This window comes from Acipenser ruthenus, chromosome 11, assembly GCF_902713425.1.
Source record: "Acipenser ruthenus chromosome 11, fAciRut3.2 maternal haplotype, whole genome shotgun sequence".
In the NCBI taxonomy this organism is placed as follows: domain Eukaryota; kingdom Metazoa; phylum Chordata; class Actinopteri; order Acipenseriformes; family Acipenseridae; genus Acipenser; species Acipenser ruthenus.
Genome location: NC_081199.1, coordinates 9,748,533 through 9,762,564, shown reverse-complemented (window position 1 = coordinate 9,762,564; position 14,032 = coordinate 9,748,533). Strand labels below are relative to the sequence as shown.

The window sequence follows — 14,032 nt, the reverse complement described above, 5'->3', positions numbered from 1 at the left end:
AGGTGTAAAGGGTTGCATGGCATTTCTCGCAGCACTGTCAAATGCAGCGTGTGATGGACCAGACAACAGATACGGAGGTCTAGGGTTTTGCATGGTTGCCGGATTAAAGGGTGCATGGTGAATAATTTTGTATCAGATGTAATACAAGTGTGTTCTAAAGCATAACCCCAAGCAAATTCAATATCGTTCACATCATCTTAAGAGAGACACTAGGGAAAGTGCAACATTATTTTCTTTTTGCCGTTTATAAAGCTAGTTGTACACTCTAGTTTTTTTATGAGCACTGATTGTTTCCACTGGTCTGCATGTCTGTCTGTCAGCCTGTTTGTCTGTCACACTCTATGTGGGGGCAACAATAACCTTGATTTTCACCGAACTTTTATCATACACTCCTAGCCTCCTAGAAATGTTTCAAATTGCTTTTGGCTATAATCTGATAAACTCTCAATTTTAAATATCTCTGACCTTTCAGCCACTGTGCTATTATTGTGCTGTTATGAGGACTGTGTGCATGCACTGGTTTAATTTGAAATTGTGTCATGGTTTTTAATCTGCATTTATTTTTTCCAATATAGTGTTTTAAAATTGTACAACTTAAACAAATATTAAAGCTCCCCCATCAGCTCTAACGAGAAGGAAACAGATTTGAGTAATTGTTAGATTCAGTTTTTTATTATCGTATGTTCTTCTATCATGGAAATTCATAAAAACACAGTAGGACTGAGGTAATAAAATGGCTGGACTCTTATGTTAACATTCAATAAGCTCTTAATTGAATTCACATATTCTACCCCCTGAGAAATGTGACTGAATATCAACAGAGAACAGGGAAATCATGCTGCAAGTGGTAAACGCTCAGAGGGGCTGTTTTGAAAATACAAATCAACACCAGCCTTAGATATAGTTTGACTTGAGTCAATAATTATTGATTCAAAACAAAACTGGATAGCTCTATATGCTCGCGTTCATTGTTTTCCTCTGTCACAAAAAGATATATATTTTAAAGAAACTGGAAATCTATTCAACAGGATGTAAACAAAGTTGAAGCATCTACAAATGTTGTCGTGTTTTACTGAAGTAGAATTCATAAAAACCTCCTGGAAAACGTCCATTCGTTATTTCAGGTATTGGGAACCCACCTGACCACACACAGGGTCTTATGTGTGGTACAGGTTTATATACAAAGTTAAAGCCATCAGTAACATGACAAAGAGGACCACTGTATACACATTCAAAATGAAAATATAGAAAGAGCTCATATAAAGAAGACATAAGCGTAACAAACAGAGAGAGAGGTTGTTTCTGTATACAGTACTGCACCCCCAGAGTCTCATACTCCCAATAGGGTTAACAATGTCCGTTTCATATTTCATTATAACTGGAGATGCGGTTCTCTAGGTCGATGTAAAAATGTAATTGTGACAGACAGACAGAAAGACAGGCTCCACATACCACCTTATTATAATACACTCAATAACATTAATCACAATTGGACAAGTGGATCTCTAGATATCTTTAAAGTGTAACATATGCATCAGACATCAAAGCAGGTACTGAATGTACATAAGCCCGCCTTCTCTAGCCCTTTGCGGTCCTATGTCAGACCTGGCCCGACATTGCAATTTTCCCTTTCCGGTCCAATGTCATCAAAAAGACGTAAAAAAACAGGTCTCTAGTCATTTTTTCCATTCAATGGCCAAGTGAGACCGATAGGAGCTGAGAGAAGCCGATAAAAAGGGGACGTATCTCATGAATACAGCTAGCCCCAGCATCACATAGATGACACAGACATAAACAAACAAGATAGCTGCTTCTGCATCCAGCGCTCAAAGAATATCACAGACATTTTTTTTAGATGTTATAGTAGTAAAATAATGACTTGGATCGCATTATTGAGGAGTTTGGAGATAAAACGAGTGATCAGGAGATGATTTATCGGTATGCACTACTATCAAGAGGTATGTAAAAAATACAGCAAACGAGGGGTGGGGCAGGGCTGGAGATGCAGTACTCAGTGTCCTGTTGAGATGCAGTGCCTTTTAAACCTGTTTTACTGTGAAAAAAAATACTTTTAAACAGTGTGTCTAAAATAAACTGCGCATGTGAAAATAAATTGGACCTGACATGCCTGAGATGCGCTGAATAAATGGACCGCTAAGGGCTAGATCTGTGTCACTGGAACACAATGTTACCAAAACAATGTTCATTTTTCCATCAACAAACAGTTCATGGAAAGAGATATAATAGGTAAGAGATATAATTCAATGGTTTGCTTGCTTTCTTGCTGTTAATCAACATAGCTGGAGTAGATTCCACATCAGCTGCGAGACATACACATAATATGACTCTAGGTGCACTGTGGAACTGAAGTGCAAGCACAGACACAGGCAAGGTCCAGGATTAAATCAATGCTGTAAATTGTACATTTTCAATTTGTGCATAGGCTACTGATAACATAAAACTACACAACAGGAGATTTGGGTATTAAGTAGATTGTAACTGTGCATAATAACATTGTAATTGCATGTAAATACACCAGTATTTACTGAGTAACGACTATGTAAATATACAGTAATTACAGACTCTTAATGTATTAATGTATTACTGTGATTTTTATACAAATTATCCTTCCAAGCCCTCTTTGATTTGGGTGGGGCAAGTTTTTCACCTGCAGCTGCCCTTCTATATATCTGAAACCACACGCTTCACAATTACTGCCCAGCTTTCCAAGGATTTTGTTTAAATGAAGGATGGGGAAAAGGTGGCCTCTTCCCAATTTTTTAACAGAACCAATCCATCTAGGAGTGAGTTTACATGTACAGTATAATGTGGAAATGTGGACAACAGGGGCATGCTTACATGAAATGTGGAGACCAATAAGATACACTGGAGCCAAGAGATGTGTAATTTATAATAACTTTTTTATAATACAAAATCTGCATCAGTGTAGGAAACCTTGGCACTTTCGTTTCTGGCCAGATAGAGAGTGCCTTTCCAATCAGACCTCATCAAAACCATTGCCTTTCTCTTCTTTCGCAATTGCGTTTTCAAAACGTGAAGATTATAAAACGTGAAGATTTTAAAACGTGAAGATTATAAAACGTGAAACTGTAACATTTCCAAAACCCTATATTTAAAAAGTCACAACAAGGAATGCAAATATCAGGATGGTGCAGTGCTGGTTGAAGGAAGTGTGAATAGGGCAATATACCTTTTCCATTCTACCTAAACAATGCTCGATTAATATGCATTGAAACTAAGTGATTGCCGTTCATTTCATTCATCATGCATTATTTAAGTAGTATTAATAGGGGGCTGATGTAACAATATAAGAATATTTACAAACAAGAGGAGGCCATTCGGCCCATGTATGCTGATTCAGTTTGTCAAGTTGGGTCTTAAAGGACCCCAGTGATTCAGCATCAACAGCATGACAAAGTAACCCATTCCACACCCTCAGCACTCTCTGTTCCATTGAAACTGCGGGAGGGTTAAATGGTTAGTCTTAAAGGAACATTCTATCTACTATGAATAACATTGCTGGAGTTTCCCTTTCAGAATGATTATTTAGTTCAGTGTTGTACACCTGATCCTAAAGTTTACATAAAGCAGGATGGCACAGCATGTGCAAGTGGAATCCCAGCAAGAAAGAAAAATATTATATTAATTATGGGGGGCTCTTGATAGGTGCAGACCATTACAAAAAAGTTCAACTAAACAAAATACATTCATGGCAATTAAATGAGCTACACAGTATTTTGATTTGTAGACCCCTGGAGGCAGCTGTGCATTACTCATGGCAGTGGCTGTAAATTCTGGGTAGATTTTAATAACAGTGTTTCTAGTTTGATGATTTTACTTTACAAATTGATGGATTTTATGAAAACTTTGTTATATGTAATTATTTGACGTGATATCTAAAATGATATAAAACAGGATCGTTATTAATGTCAAAGGGCAATGAAATTGTGCCCAAGATGGACACTTACGTTCCTTAACATGTATACAGCTGTACACAATAAACTACCTTCATTTTGCTATGAAGACTAGTTCACCAGTCTCTCTGACCACTCTGAAATGACTAGATCACCTTTACGACCATTTTAGTCACTTTGGTTTTTGTAATATGGAGGGATTTTAAACAAAATGTATCTTTTCTATATTCAAATTGTTACAGTACCTTACACTTCCATGTTGAAATATCACCTCTGTAATGTGTGTCACACTCTTTTTCTCTAGCGTATTTCTTGTTGTAGTTTACAGTGTTATTGTACACGGCAGCAAGGGTTCATACCGGTACCAAGCAGACAGAACACATTACTCCGGTCCTTAAGCGTTTGCATTGGCTTCCTATTCAGTCCCACGTTTCCTTTTACCATATTGCTGTTGACCTACAAGGCTTTGCTCGGTCAGGATCCTAGTTATATAATGGATCTTCTTCACCCTTACATCCTTGGGAGGCAGCTTAGATCCTCTAACTCTGGATTGTTAAAATGCAATAATTATTATTATTTTTATTATTATTATTATTATTATTATTATTATTATTATTAAGATGTCAATTACATATTAACCACCTGTAGCAAAAGCTATTTTTATTCACAAAAGAAAGATTCAAGAATAACCAATGTACAGTATGCTTTGTACTATTACAGGAAAAAGGCAGAGAACAGATACCACTCGTTTTTACTGTAAAATTGAGCATTGTGGGACACTGCAGCTTTCCCCGTGTCTACAATACTTTTTACTGTTTATTATCTATAAAATATACTCTGAAATGGATTCCATACAGTATGCGTATTGAAACTTTAAAAACTTTTTTCTAAACTTTCAATTAAATGTACTTGCCTTAATTTGACATTTTCCACACATGCAATCCAGAACATGTCAAACAGTTTCTATGACAACCGCTATCCATTACAATATGGTTTACAGCCATTATCAACAATTAACATATGCATTACAAATTACTAGGCTAAAACCGTTAAAATGGCCCCTGTGAAATATTAAAAACTTCCTGCCTGGAATACAGAGTGGTGTGTAAAATGTAAAAAAAAAAAAAAAAAAAAAGTATGACGGATTCTGACCTTTTTGTAACTCCACACCAGTCACCCCGAATGACATCATTTAGAACCTGTAAGAAGTCTTTAAAGTGCTATTATATTCCAGAACAAAATTGGGCAGAATGATTTGCTGCACACAAGAAACCTATTATGCCCCGTTCGAAATATATGTTTATATGCTTTGAAAGTTAGGGCCTACTGTCATGGAAACCAACTGAATCCAAGACGGAAAAAAAAACATTTAACTGAAACCAGATTTTATATATGTATATACTTGTGTGAATTCAATCTTGAGTTCTAGTCAAGGCCAATTTTAGCTTCTAACAGTCCTTCTCTCTCATCTGGTCTGTGCTGAGGTCTGTTCATGACTGGGAGAGGAGAGCCCCATGTTGTCCCAGTCCCCTAGCAGGCCTTTTATTTGGACTTGGACCAGCAGGATAAAATGCTCCATTCTCCAAAGCAAGTATCCAATATGAGCTCTGCTAATGTTTATCCATTAAAAGAAAATGAACCACACAAAAAACAAGGCTTACATTTACTAATTTAAAAAGATGTACAGAATTGTACAAGGTCACCCTAGATTCCATGAAGCTTTCAACTGGGAATTTAGATGAAACAAATAAAGTTTCAGACATTATTTTCTCCACTATGCATAAAGGTAAAGCCAAACTAGATATTTGCCATGTTAAGAAGGTATTGTAATGTGGCACAGATGGCAATGCCTGGGGAGGTTTGTGTTTGGGTAGTTCTCCTTGGGGCTATAAGGATGGTGCAGTGTTTGTTGGCACACCATGGGTTAATAACTGTGTATTAATCCAATGGGGTTTTTGTTGGGGTTATTTTTAGGAACCTGACTGACCAGGCTATATCTGGTTGGGGCATTAGGTATATAGACAGGGCCCACGGAGTAGTGGCAACTACCACAGTTTGCATGACAGCCTGAAGAGAAATACAATCTCAATGTGTTGCTACTGTATTCATAAATACATTCTTGGTATAAAGTATACCCAAGCAAAGATGGGCCAGATCCAGTCTGCTGGTTACAAATTTGTTTGATTCAGGGTATTCACTGGTAATATTTTGCTTTTTAGATAAACACCTTGAGGTATTATTGTTATCATTAAAAGCAAATAAGTTACAGAAAGACGTGGAGGGTCATTTCAACTGAACCCAAAAGTGTGTACTATGGAGTAAGTGTTAAAAACAGACAGGTTCCTTTTGAAACGATTTAAAAACTAAACTGCAGCCTTTTTTTAAAAACTAAACAAAGAACAAAGTGTTTACCCTTTTACATTTTAAAATAATTTGTTTCAAAGAAAGGAACATATTTAAAGAAGGAGAAATAAACAGGGACACAGAGAACTACTGTCTTCATACTAAACATGAAGCCATAATACTTTGATATTAAAACAAAAAGACACACATACCCATTTATGTAAATGTATGGGTAGACTTGGACAAGTGGATTCCAATATTCTGCCCTTGGCTTGGCATGAGAAAACTACTTACGCCAAACAATAACACGAGGTAGACCTCAAACTATTAAACAATTTATGCTTCCCCCCCCAGAAACCCATATACAAGTGAGGTCTGGCTATCGTCTCGTCAGTGCTGTAACATGGCATTGGTTTGGCAGGTCAAGTCAACTTATTTAGTTTTGCATGTACCACCAGCATGATTTCTTTATTTGCTCTTGTAGGAACTAGAGCTATATGTGTTTGTTCCTGAAAGCTACAGTTCTACCCTAACCCTAAAACATCACAATAGTTCATTCATAGTTTCTGGAATAAAGACCTACAGTATAAAGGTCATGAATTTCTATATATTACATATACTACTGCATTGTACTTAGAGGCTGACTGTTAAGAGATGAGATGGAGTTGTTAGTTAGTTAGTTGCTTACTTACACTGTACATGTGCACAGTTTTCCCATTCCTATGGTTTTCTTCACTGTGCTTTTACTATGGTAAACTAGTATAAGGATACTTACTTTCTATCCAAAAAGATTATAATATGCAGTCATTATATTGCACAGCCACAAATGCAAAACAAATTGTATTGTAATTGTAACACACTAATTATCCCATGTGTGTGGGCATTTAAAAAATGAATTATAAATTGATGACCAGCTCATGAGCAGAAATTAAAATGCCAGCCAGGCCAACAGTTTCACTTGTTAACAGACAAATCAAATCAGAATATTACAGAGCATCAGCTAAGACAATGTGCCACTGATGCAAAGGGCTGTAACAGGGTACAACCTATCAAAAAATACATGTGGCCCCTGTATAGTGTAGTTTATGGTTGTGTTGTTTTCCCAGCTTGGTTGTTTTAGTGTAGGCTTGTGGGTTCCAGTAAAATTGGTCAAAGGTGGTGTCCCATTAAACAAGACAAATATAACTGTATTACTTTAAGTATTTGTAAAGTTTTTGGAAATTTGATCTAGGCTTTTTAGAGTTTTTAATTCTCTCTCTCTCTCTCTCTCTCTCTCTCTCTCTCTCTCTCTCTCTCTATATGTATATATATATATATATATATATATATATATATATATATATATATATATATATATATATATATTGTAAGCAGTCCAGGCTTTCTCTGAGATTGGTAAAACTGTGCAGTGCATGTTCATAAATAAGAAAGAAAGAAAAAACTGCACTGGAAGAAGAAAAGTGAAGCTACTGAATAAAAAAATAATAATTTGAAAGCATTACAAAAAAAACCCCAAAACATTTTAAAATGTTCTGCTTTGAGGAGTCCATTGTCACAATCTGGCCCATGGGAGTTGAAATCCTTTTTGAACATTAAACACCACAGCAGATTTAATACACTGCAAACAATTAAACTGATATATTAATATGCTAACTGTTTCCCCACATATTTTTCTGCTAACTCCTATTAAAGTAGCACTACAGTAAGCAACTGAAATTGAACACACAGGCAGGGTTGGAATAACCCTAAACCTGACAACAGCTGGCTTGCCTTTCTCCCTTAGGACCTGTTACAAGAAAAACAGGGTCCCTTCAGAAAAACAAGACAGTAAAAAACAGGTAACCGCCGGCTGCTTTGAATTACCAGTATGTGTTCTGTTTTCTTTTTACCATTTGACTGTGGAATAATAGGCTAATAGACCACAGTCAAATGTCAAATTTAACATGTTATTTCAGTCCCCTTCTGTTATTATACAATAAAGCAGAAAGACCAGAGCAACACATTGTAAAATGTATAATAATACTAATACTACTACTAATAATAATAATAATATCTTTATTTTTATATAGCACCTTTCATAGTGGACCACATGGAGTGTAAATAACATACTGTACAGCACTGTAGAAGGTTCTTGACATTATTAATAGTTTTCTTCATGACATGCAGGGTGCCAGTCCGTGCAGTTTGCTGAACTATTCTGTTCCTATTCCAATAGAAGGTTGTCTGGAGGCACCAAGATCTGCTGGACTCATTTTCTAGAATCCCCTAGCAATTCAAACAATTAAATCTCATTTACTAATTCAGAATGTAATAGCAAATAAAGACCAACAAACCAGTTCGCATAAATCAATCATAAAATAAACGTAAATGCAGATTAAATGAAATACCCCCCAAAGCCAAACTAGGAGATACTCTCTTATGATTAATTTAATTTGCAAAGACCCTGAAATTACTTTCATTTGGTTTAGCAGTATATGTTAAGTTCCCGAGTTGCTACATTTCTTCTGTTTTATTGCAGCATACAAGCTCCTATTCTTTATTGCTTTATTTAATTTTTTTTTACATATTTCAGAAAATAGTTTAGAAAATATTTGTTTCCTGTAAAATCGGTAACAATTCATAATTACTAATTACTGTGTATTTACATAGCAGTTACTTAGTAAATACATGTGTACTTACACATAATTGCAATGTTATTATTCATAGTTACAATGTACTTCATGTGTAAATCTTTTTGCATGATATACAGTAAAACCTGCCTTAGTAACCTCCTCTGAAGAGAGACCCCCAGTCACAAGCGACTATTTGCAGAGGCCACAGAATGTTTTTCCTCTATAATTTAACTGTGAAGCGCGATCACCTCTTATCTGCGACTAGCGACCATATCTTCTTACTCCCATCTGTAGAAAGAAACCTGTAGGAGAAACCACTCTCTGCGTATCAGTCTGCATTTCTTTGAAGTTTCCAGCTAAAGATTTTTTCTTTTGCTTGTTACAGTTTCTGCATTACTACAGCTTTACACAGATGTTAACTTGAACAGGAACTTAAACAATATGTGAGCTTGTTGAACCGGAAGAAAGGTGCACACGACTGTAAGTTAGAGTACTGTCGTTTACCCTGGACCAACGAGTTAAAGCAATATCACAGTTAGAAGCCTGTACCAGATGGTGTCAAGTTGTCGAACAGAGTCGGAAAAACACAAATCCAAAACCTGTTATGATGGAAGGCAGAAATTCTTGCCGATTATGAGTCAAGGTACTGTAGACTGAAACCAGACACATTTTTTTAGAGAACATTTTGGTCTTTTTGATAATGATTGTATAATTTTTCTTTTTAGTTCACAGTCTAGAAAATAAGCACTAGTACTAAATTCTCTTCTTTTGATTAACATAAATATTAATAAACCCACCAAGAGATTTTAAATACAGTACTGTACTGTATACTATATGTAAAGTTAATAAAAAAAATAGTGTAGTGAGAAGCCTTTTGAAGTATGCGATTAAAATTGTACATGGAACATCAGTAACAAAAGTAGCCTTTCTGTACAACGTAAAAGTGCCCATTTTACAGCTGACCTTTGAAGAGAGACCACCTCTTACAAGCGACCACTTTTCCTTACTCCCATGAGTGGTCATGAGTTGGCAGGTTTTACTGTATGGAAGTACACAATTGTATCAGAAAGGGTTATGGTTAGGTTTAGGGTTAGGTTAAGAGATAGGGTTATGGTTAGGTTTAGGGTTAGGTTGAGAGTTAGGGTTAGGGTTTAGTAGTATAGTTACTTCATTAAGTACATTGTAATTCTGTGTAAGTACAAATGTATTTACTAAGTAACTACAGTGCTACCCTGTTATAATGCGACCTGTTATAGTGCGGAATTGATTATAACACGGTAAGGTTGTGGCTCCCCATAATGCAATTTGACTTGTGAACGTTCCAGATACTTTAATGATGTTATCATGAATTATGCTGGGATAAATTGTAATAGAAACTAAAAAAAAAATCTGTCAGGTAGACAAATATTTTGACTATTAATTGTATCAATACTGAGAAAATATACAGATACTTGATTACAAATAACTGTACTACAATTTGATGGCAGTGCTATTGTATACCCTAGTGTTGCTTCAGTATATTTTCACACTGACACCAATTACACTATGTAACACAATTTTTGTTCCTGGGTAGTAAGTGTTATTTCCTAATTGCTTATGCCTCAAAAGTATAGAAAATGGCTATTATTCCCCACAAACTTTGCTTTTGTGACCAGGACAGTGATATTTTGAAATTTACCTATTTCCAATGAGAAAACGGGCGAATTTGTGTCTTTTCGTTCACATAAGGTCAGAAAAAAACAACATATGAATCCAAATTAACATGTATTTATACTAAAGTAATACGAAAATGACTACAAAAGATTTAGAAGTGAGTAGTTTTTCGAGATTTACGATTATACTGTAAATCACTTTCACGAATCAGCCCCCAAATGTAGTCTCCCATCATCATCTCGTTATACTGTCCTTGGTCTCAACCAGCTCCACATAGTTTTCGGCCTTGTGATTGCCCAGGAAGCCCCGAACCACTGCGACAAAGCTGTTCCAAGCCGCTTTCTCCTTACTAGTGAGCGTCTTGGGGAATTCATTGCACTCCAGGATCTTCTTTATCTGTGGTCCGACGAAGACATCGGCTTTGACCTTTGCCTCAGACAGCTTAGGGAAGAAGTCTTGAAGGTACTTGAAGGCTGCCGACTCCTTATCTAGAGCTCTGACAAATTGTTTCATAAGGCCCAATTTGATGTGCAGTGGTCGCATCAGCACCTTCCGGGGGTCCACCAGTGGCTCCCACTTGACGTTGTTCCTCCCCACAGAGAACTCGGTCCGCTGCGGCCAGTCCCGCCTGTGGTAGTGCGCCTTGGTGTCCCTGCTGTCCCAAAGGCAAAGATAGCAGGGAAACTTGGTAAAACCGCCTTGGAGACCCATCAGGAATGCCACCATTTTGAAGTCTCCTATGACCTTCCAGCCGTACTCATCATCTTTGAGGTGCACCGAGTGAGCCAGGGGAAGAGATGGGTACTTGTTACCATTATGGAGCAGCACGGCTTTGAGGCTCCTGGATGAGCTGTCAATGAAGAGGCGCCACTCATTCTGGTTACAGGCGATTCCGATTGCATCGAACAGACTGGTCACATTGTGGCAGAAGCAGAGCCCATCTTGACGGGTGAAGAAGCTGGAAAAAGGTTGGTGACGCTTCCTCTGATCTGCGACTTGCACACTTTCATCCAACAAGTTCCACTGCTTGAGCCTAGACGTCAAAAGCTCGGCATTGGACTTGGTGAGACCAAGATTTCTAATCAAGTCGTTGAGGTCTTTTTGGTTGGGGTAGTATGGGTTTCTCTCCTCAGCTCCACCTCTGAAATTGTCATCTGGATCTACAACATCTTCCTCGCTCTCTGACTTGCTGCTCTCTTCTAAAGACGGCTGCTCTCTCTCCGGAGGAGTGGGTACAGGGAGCTCATTGCAGTGTGGCACCGGGGCGATGGATGAAGGAAGGTCTGGATACGTGATAGCAGGTGCATTCTTGCCAGGCCGACGTTTGGAAGGGTCCACCATGCAGAAGTAGCAGTTGCTTGAGTGGTCAGTGGGTTCCCGCCAAATTCTTGGGATAGCGAACTTCATGGCTCTCTTTTCCCCTCTGTACCATCCTACAAAAATACATTTATTTCACCCATGACTAATGTGTAAGAGATTCTCACAACATTTTTCATATATGATATATTTTTTCAATAACATTGAAAATTGTAAAACATTTTAAAATTAAAAACTTTTACAATTTTAAAAATTTTAACAAATTTTATAACATAAAATTCCAAGCAACAATTGTCCATCTTACCTTCCAGAGTTTTTTTGCAGTGCTCGCAGGTGAAATGAGGTGCCCAGGGTTTGTCTTGATCCCCGACAGGCATGCCGAAATATGCCTTGTAGGCCTCACACATCTTAGCAGATGCTTCCACTGAGTACTTTTTCGCTCTTGTCTTGATAAATTGGCCGCAGACATAGCAAAATGCGTCTGCCGGATGCTTGCAGCCTCTTGATGCCATCTCAGAAAAATGCAGATATGTATCCACTTAGGCAGCTGGAACTAAACTGAACTGGTGGGCTTAAGGCCCCTGTATTTATACTACTATTTATATTACTGGAAAGTTCTAGAAAGTTCTAGAAGTTACTCCAAGTTTACTCAGCAGTGAATCTATCTGGAATGTTCTGGAAAATAGGTAAATTTCAAAATATCACTGTCCTGGTCACAAAAGCAAAGTTTGTGGGGAATAATAGCCATTTTCTATACATTTGAGGCATAAGCAATTAGGAAATAACACTTACTACCCAAACGGTGTTATTGAACCAGAAAATCCACCTACTTTCTGCTACCAGTCTGTTCCCTTTTCTCTCTCCCTCAGAATCAGACCACCTAGTTTCTGGTGTATAGTGTTTGCACTGGTCCCAGACACAGTGGGGAGCGGGGTGGAGGTGCCACAGGGACACTCGACCCCTTCAGAAACTCTGCAGCTCACTGTCCTGCAGAGGGCTTTAGAAAACACGCTGGATTTCGGGGGTCCAGCTGTGTAAATGTTTTCGGTTTCTCTGCCTGGGCCTCGATTTTGATCAGCTGCCAAAACAAGCCTTGCTTTAGTTGTTTTTGGCAGGCCCCACGGACTGAAGAATGTCAGCATGACTTTAAAAATATGACGGTTTGTAATTTGGACCACAGAATGAAAGCTGAGCCTCTGGTACATTTTGTGATCATCTAATTACCAGGGTCCTTTAATACAACTCCAGGAATGAGGCAGCAGAGCCGAATGCACAGGAAGGCTATTTTCATTTTAATGGTGTGTGTGTTGTGGTGAATTCCTTAAAAGAAGCTACAATTCCCTGTTCAGAGGAGCTATATTAAAGCTGTATTTACAGAGCACACCAGCATATAATATTAATGTTTCAAATCATCCGGGAGATATAATATATATAGAGTACATGTGAGTCAAATTGTAATCACCTGCAGAAATCAAAAAGCATGAAGCCGCGTATTCGATTTAACTGCTGCTTACTCTTTACACATTACTCTCTGATTATACACTTTAGGGGATTACTCTGTTTATCAGCAACTACTTGGATAATAATATTGTGACATATACGTATCTATTTTCTTCTGGAAACTATCTGTTCTGTATTTCTTTCCTCATTGTATACAAGGTGATTTACAAAAGCCCTTTTCTCTTGAATACATTTAAAAAAAAAAAAAAAAAAACATTAATTGTAGAGCAATCCAGTTAGTGTGGAATACTTACCAAATGATAGTAAATGCTTTTCATGGCACAAATAGTAGATGATGCCTGAAAGTATTTAGCATGAACTGCTTATTATGTTTGTATTTGCATGTGTGTGATAAGCATTTTTGTCCCCAAATTTACTTTCAAATTTTGAAGTGTGATTTTTATACATTGATGTCTTACCTTTAGATAGATGCATGGGTAACACTTTATATTAAGGTGCTGCATATTAATGTTTTATAAATATATTATATATGCTTAATAATTATGTTATACAGTGTTAATAAATGATTATATGTGGTTTATAAAAATGCAATAGCTATAGATGGAATTACATTTAAACATCCCAAAGTAGAATAGGTGGCTAAAAGCTGTTCCCTTTATATAACTGTAATTCCGTCTATGGCTAGTCCATGATTATAAACCATCCATAATG

General features: G+C 37.2%; 1 protein-coding gene across 1 annotated transcript; it reads right to left on the bottom strand.

Moving 5' to 3' along the window:
• Positions 1–8,382: 8,382 nt before the first annotated feature.
• Positions 8,383–12,731, bottom strand: LOC131739415 (uncharacterized). Its single transcript, XM_059033321.1, has 2 exons — positions 12,165–12,731; positions 8,383–11,976 (listed from the first exon to the last, which is right to left on the bottom strand). Exons 1-2 carry the CDS (start codon positions 12,370–12,372, stop codon positions 10,778–10,780), a joined length of 1,407 nt encoding a protein of 468 aa, XP_058889304.1. The 5' UTR covers positions 12,373–12,731; the 3' UTR covers positions 8,383–10,777.
• Positions 12,732–14,032: the final 1,301 nt, after the last annotated feature.

Excerpts from the sequence above, each read along its gene's own strand:
- LOC131739415 (XM_059033321.1), bottom strand. The coding sequence starts at position 12,372 with ATGGCATCAAGAGGCTGCAAGCATCCGGCAGACGCATTTTGCTATGTC. Across the intron at positions 11,977-12,164 it reads CTGCAAAAAAACTCTGGAAG|GATGGTACAGAGGGGAAAAG; the intron begins GTAAGATGGACA and ends GTATTTTTGTAG.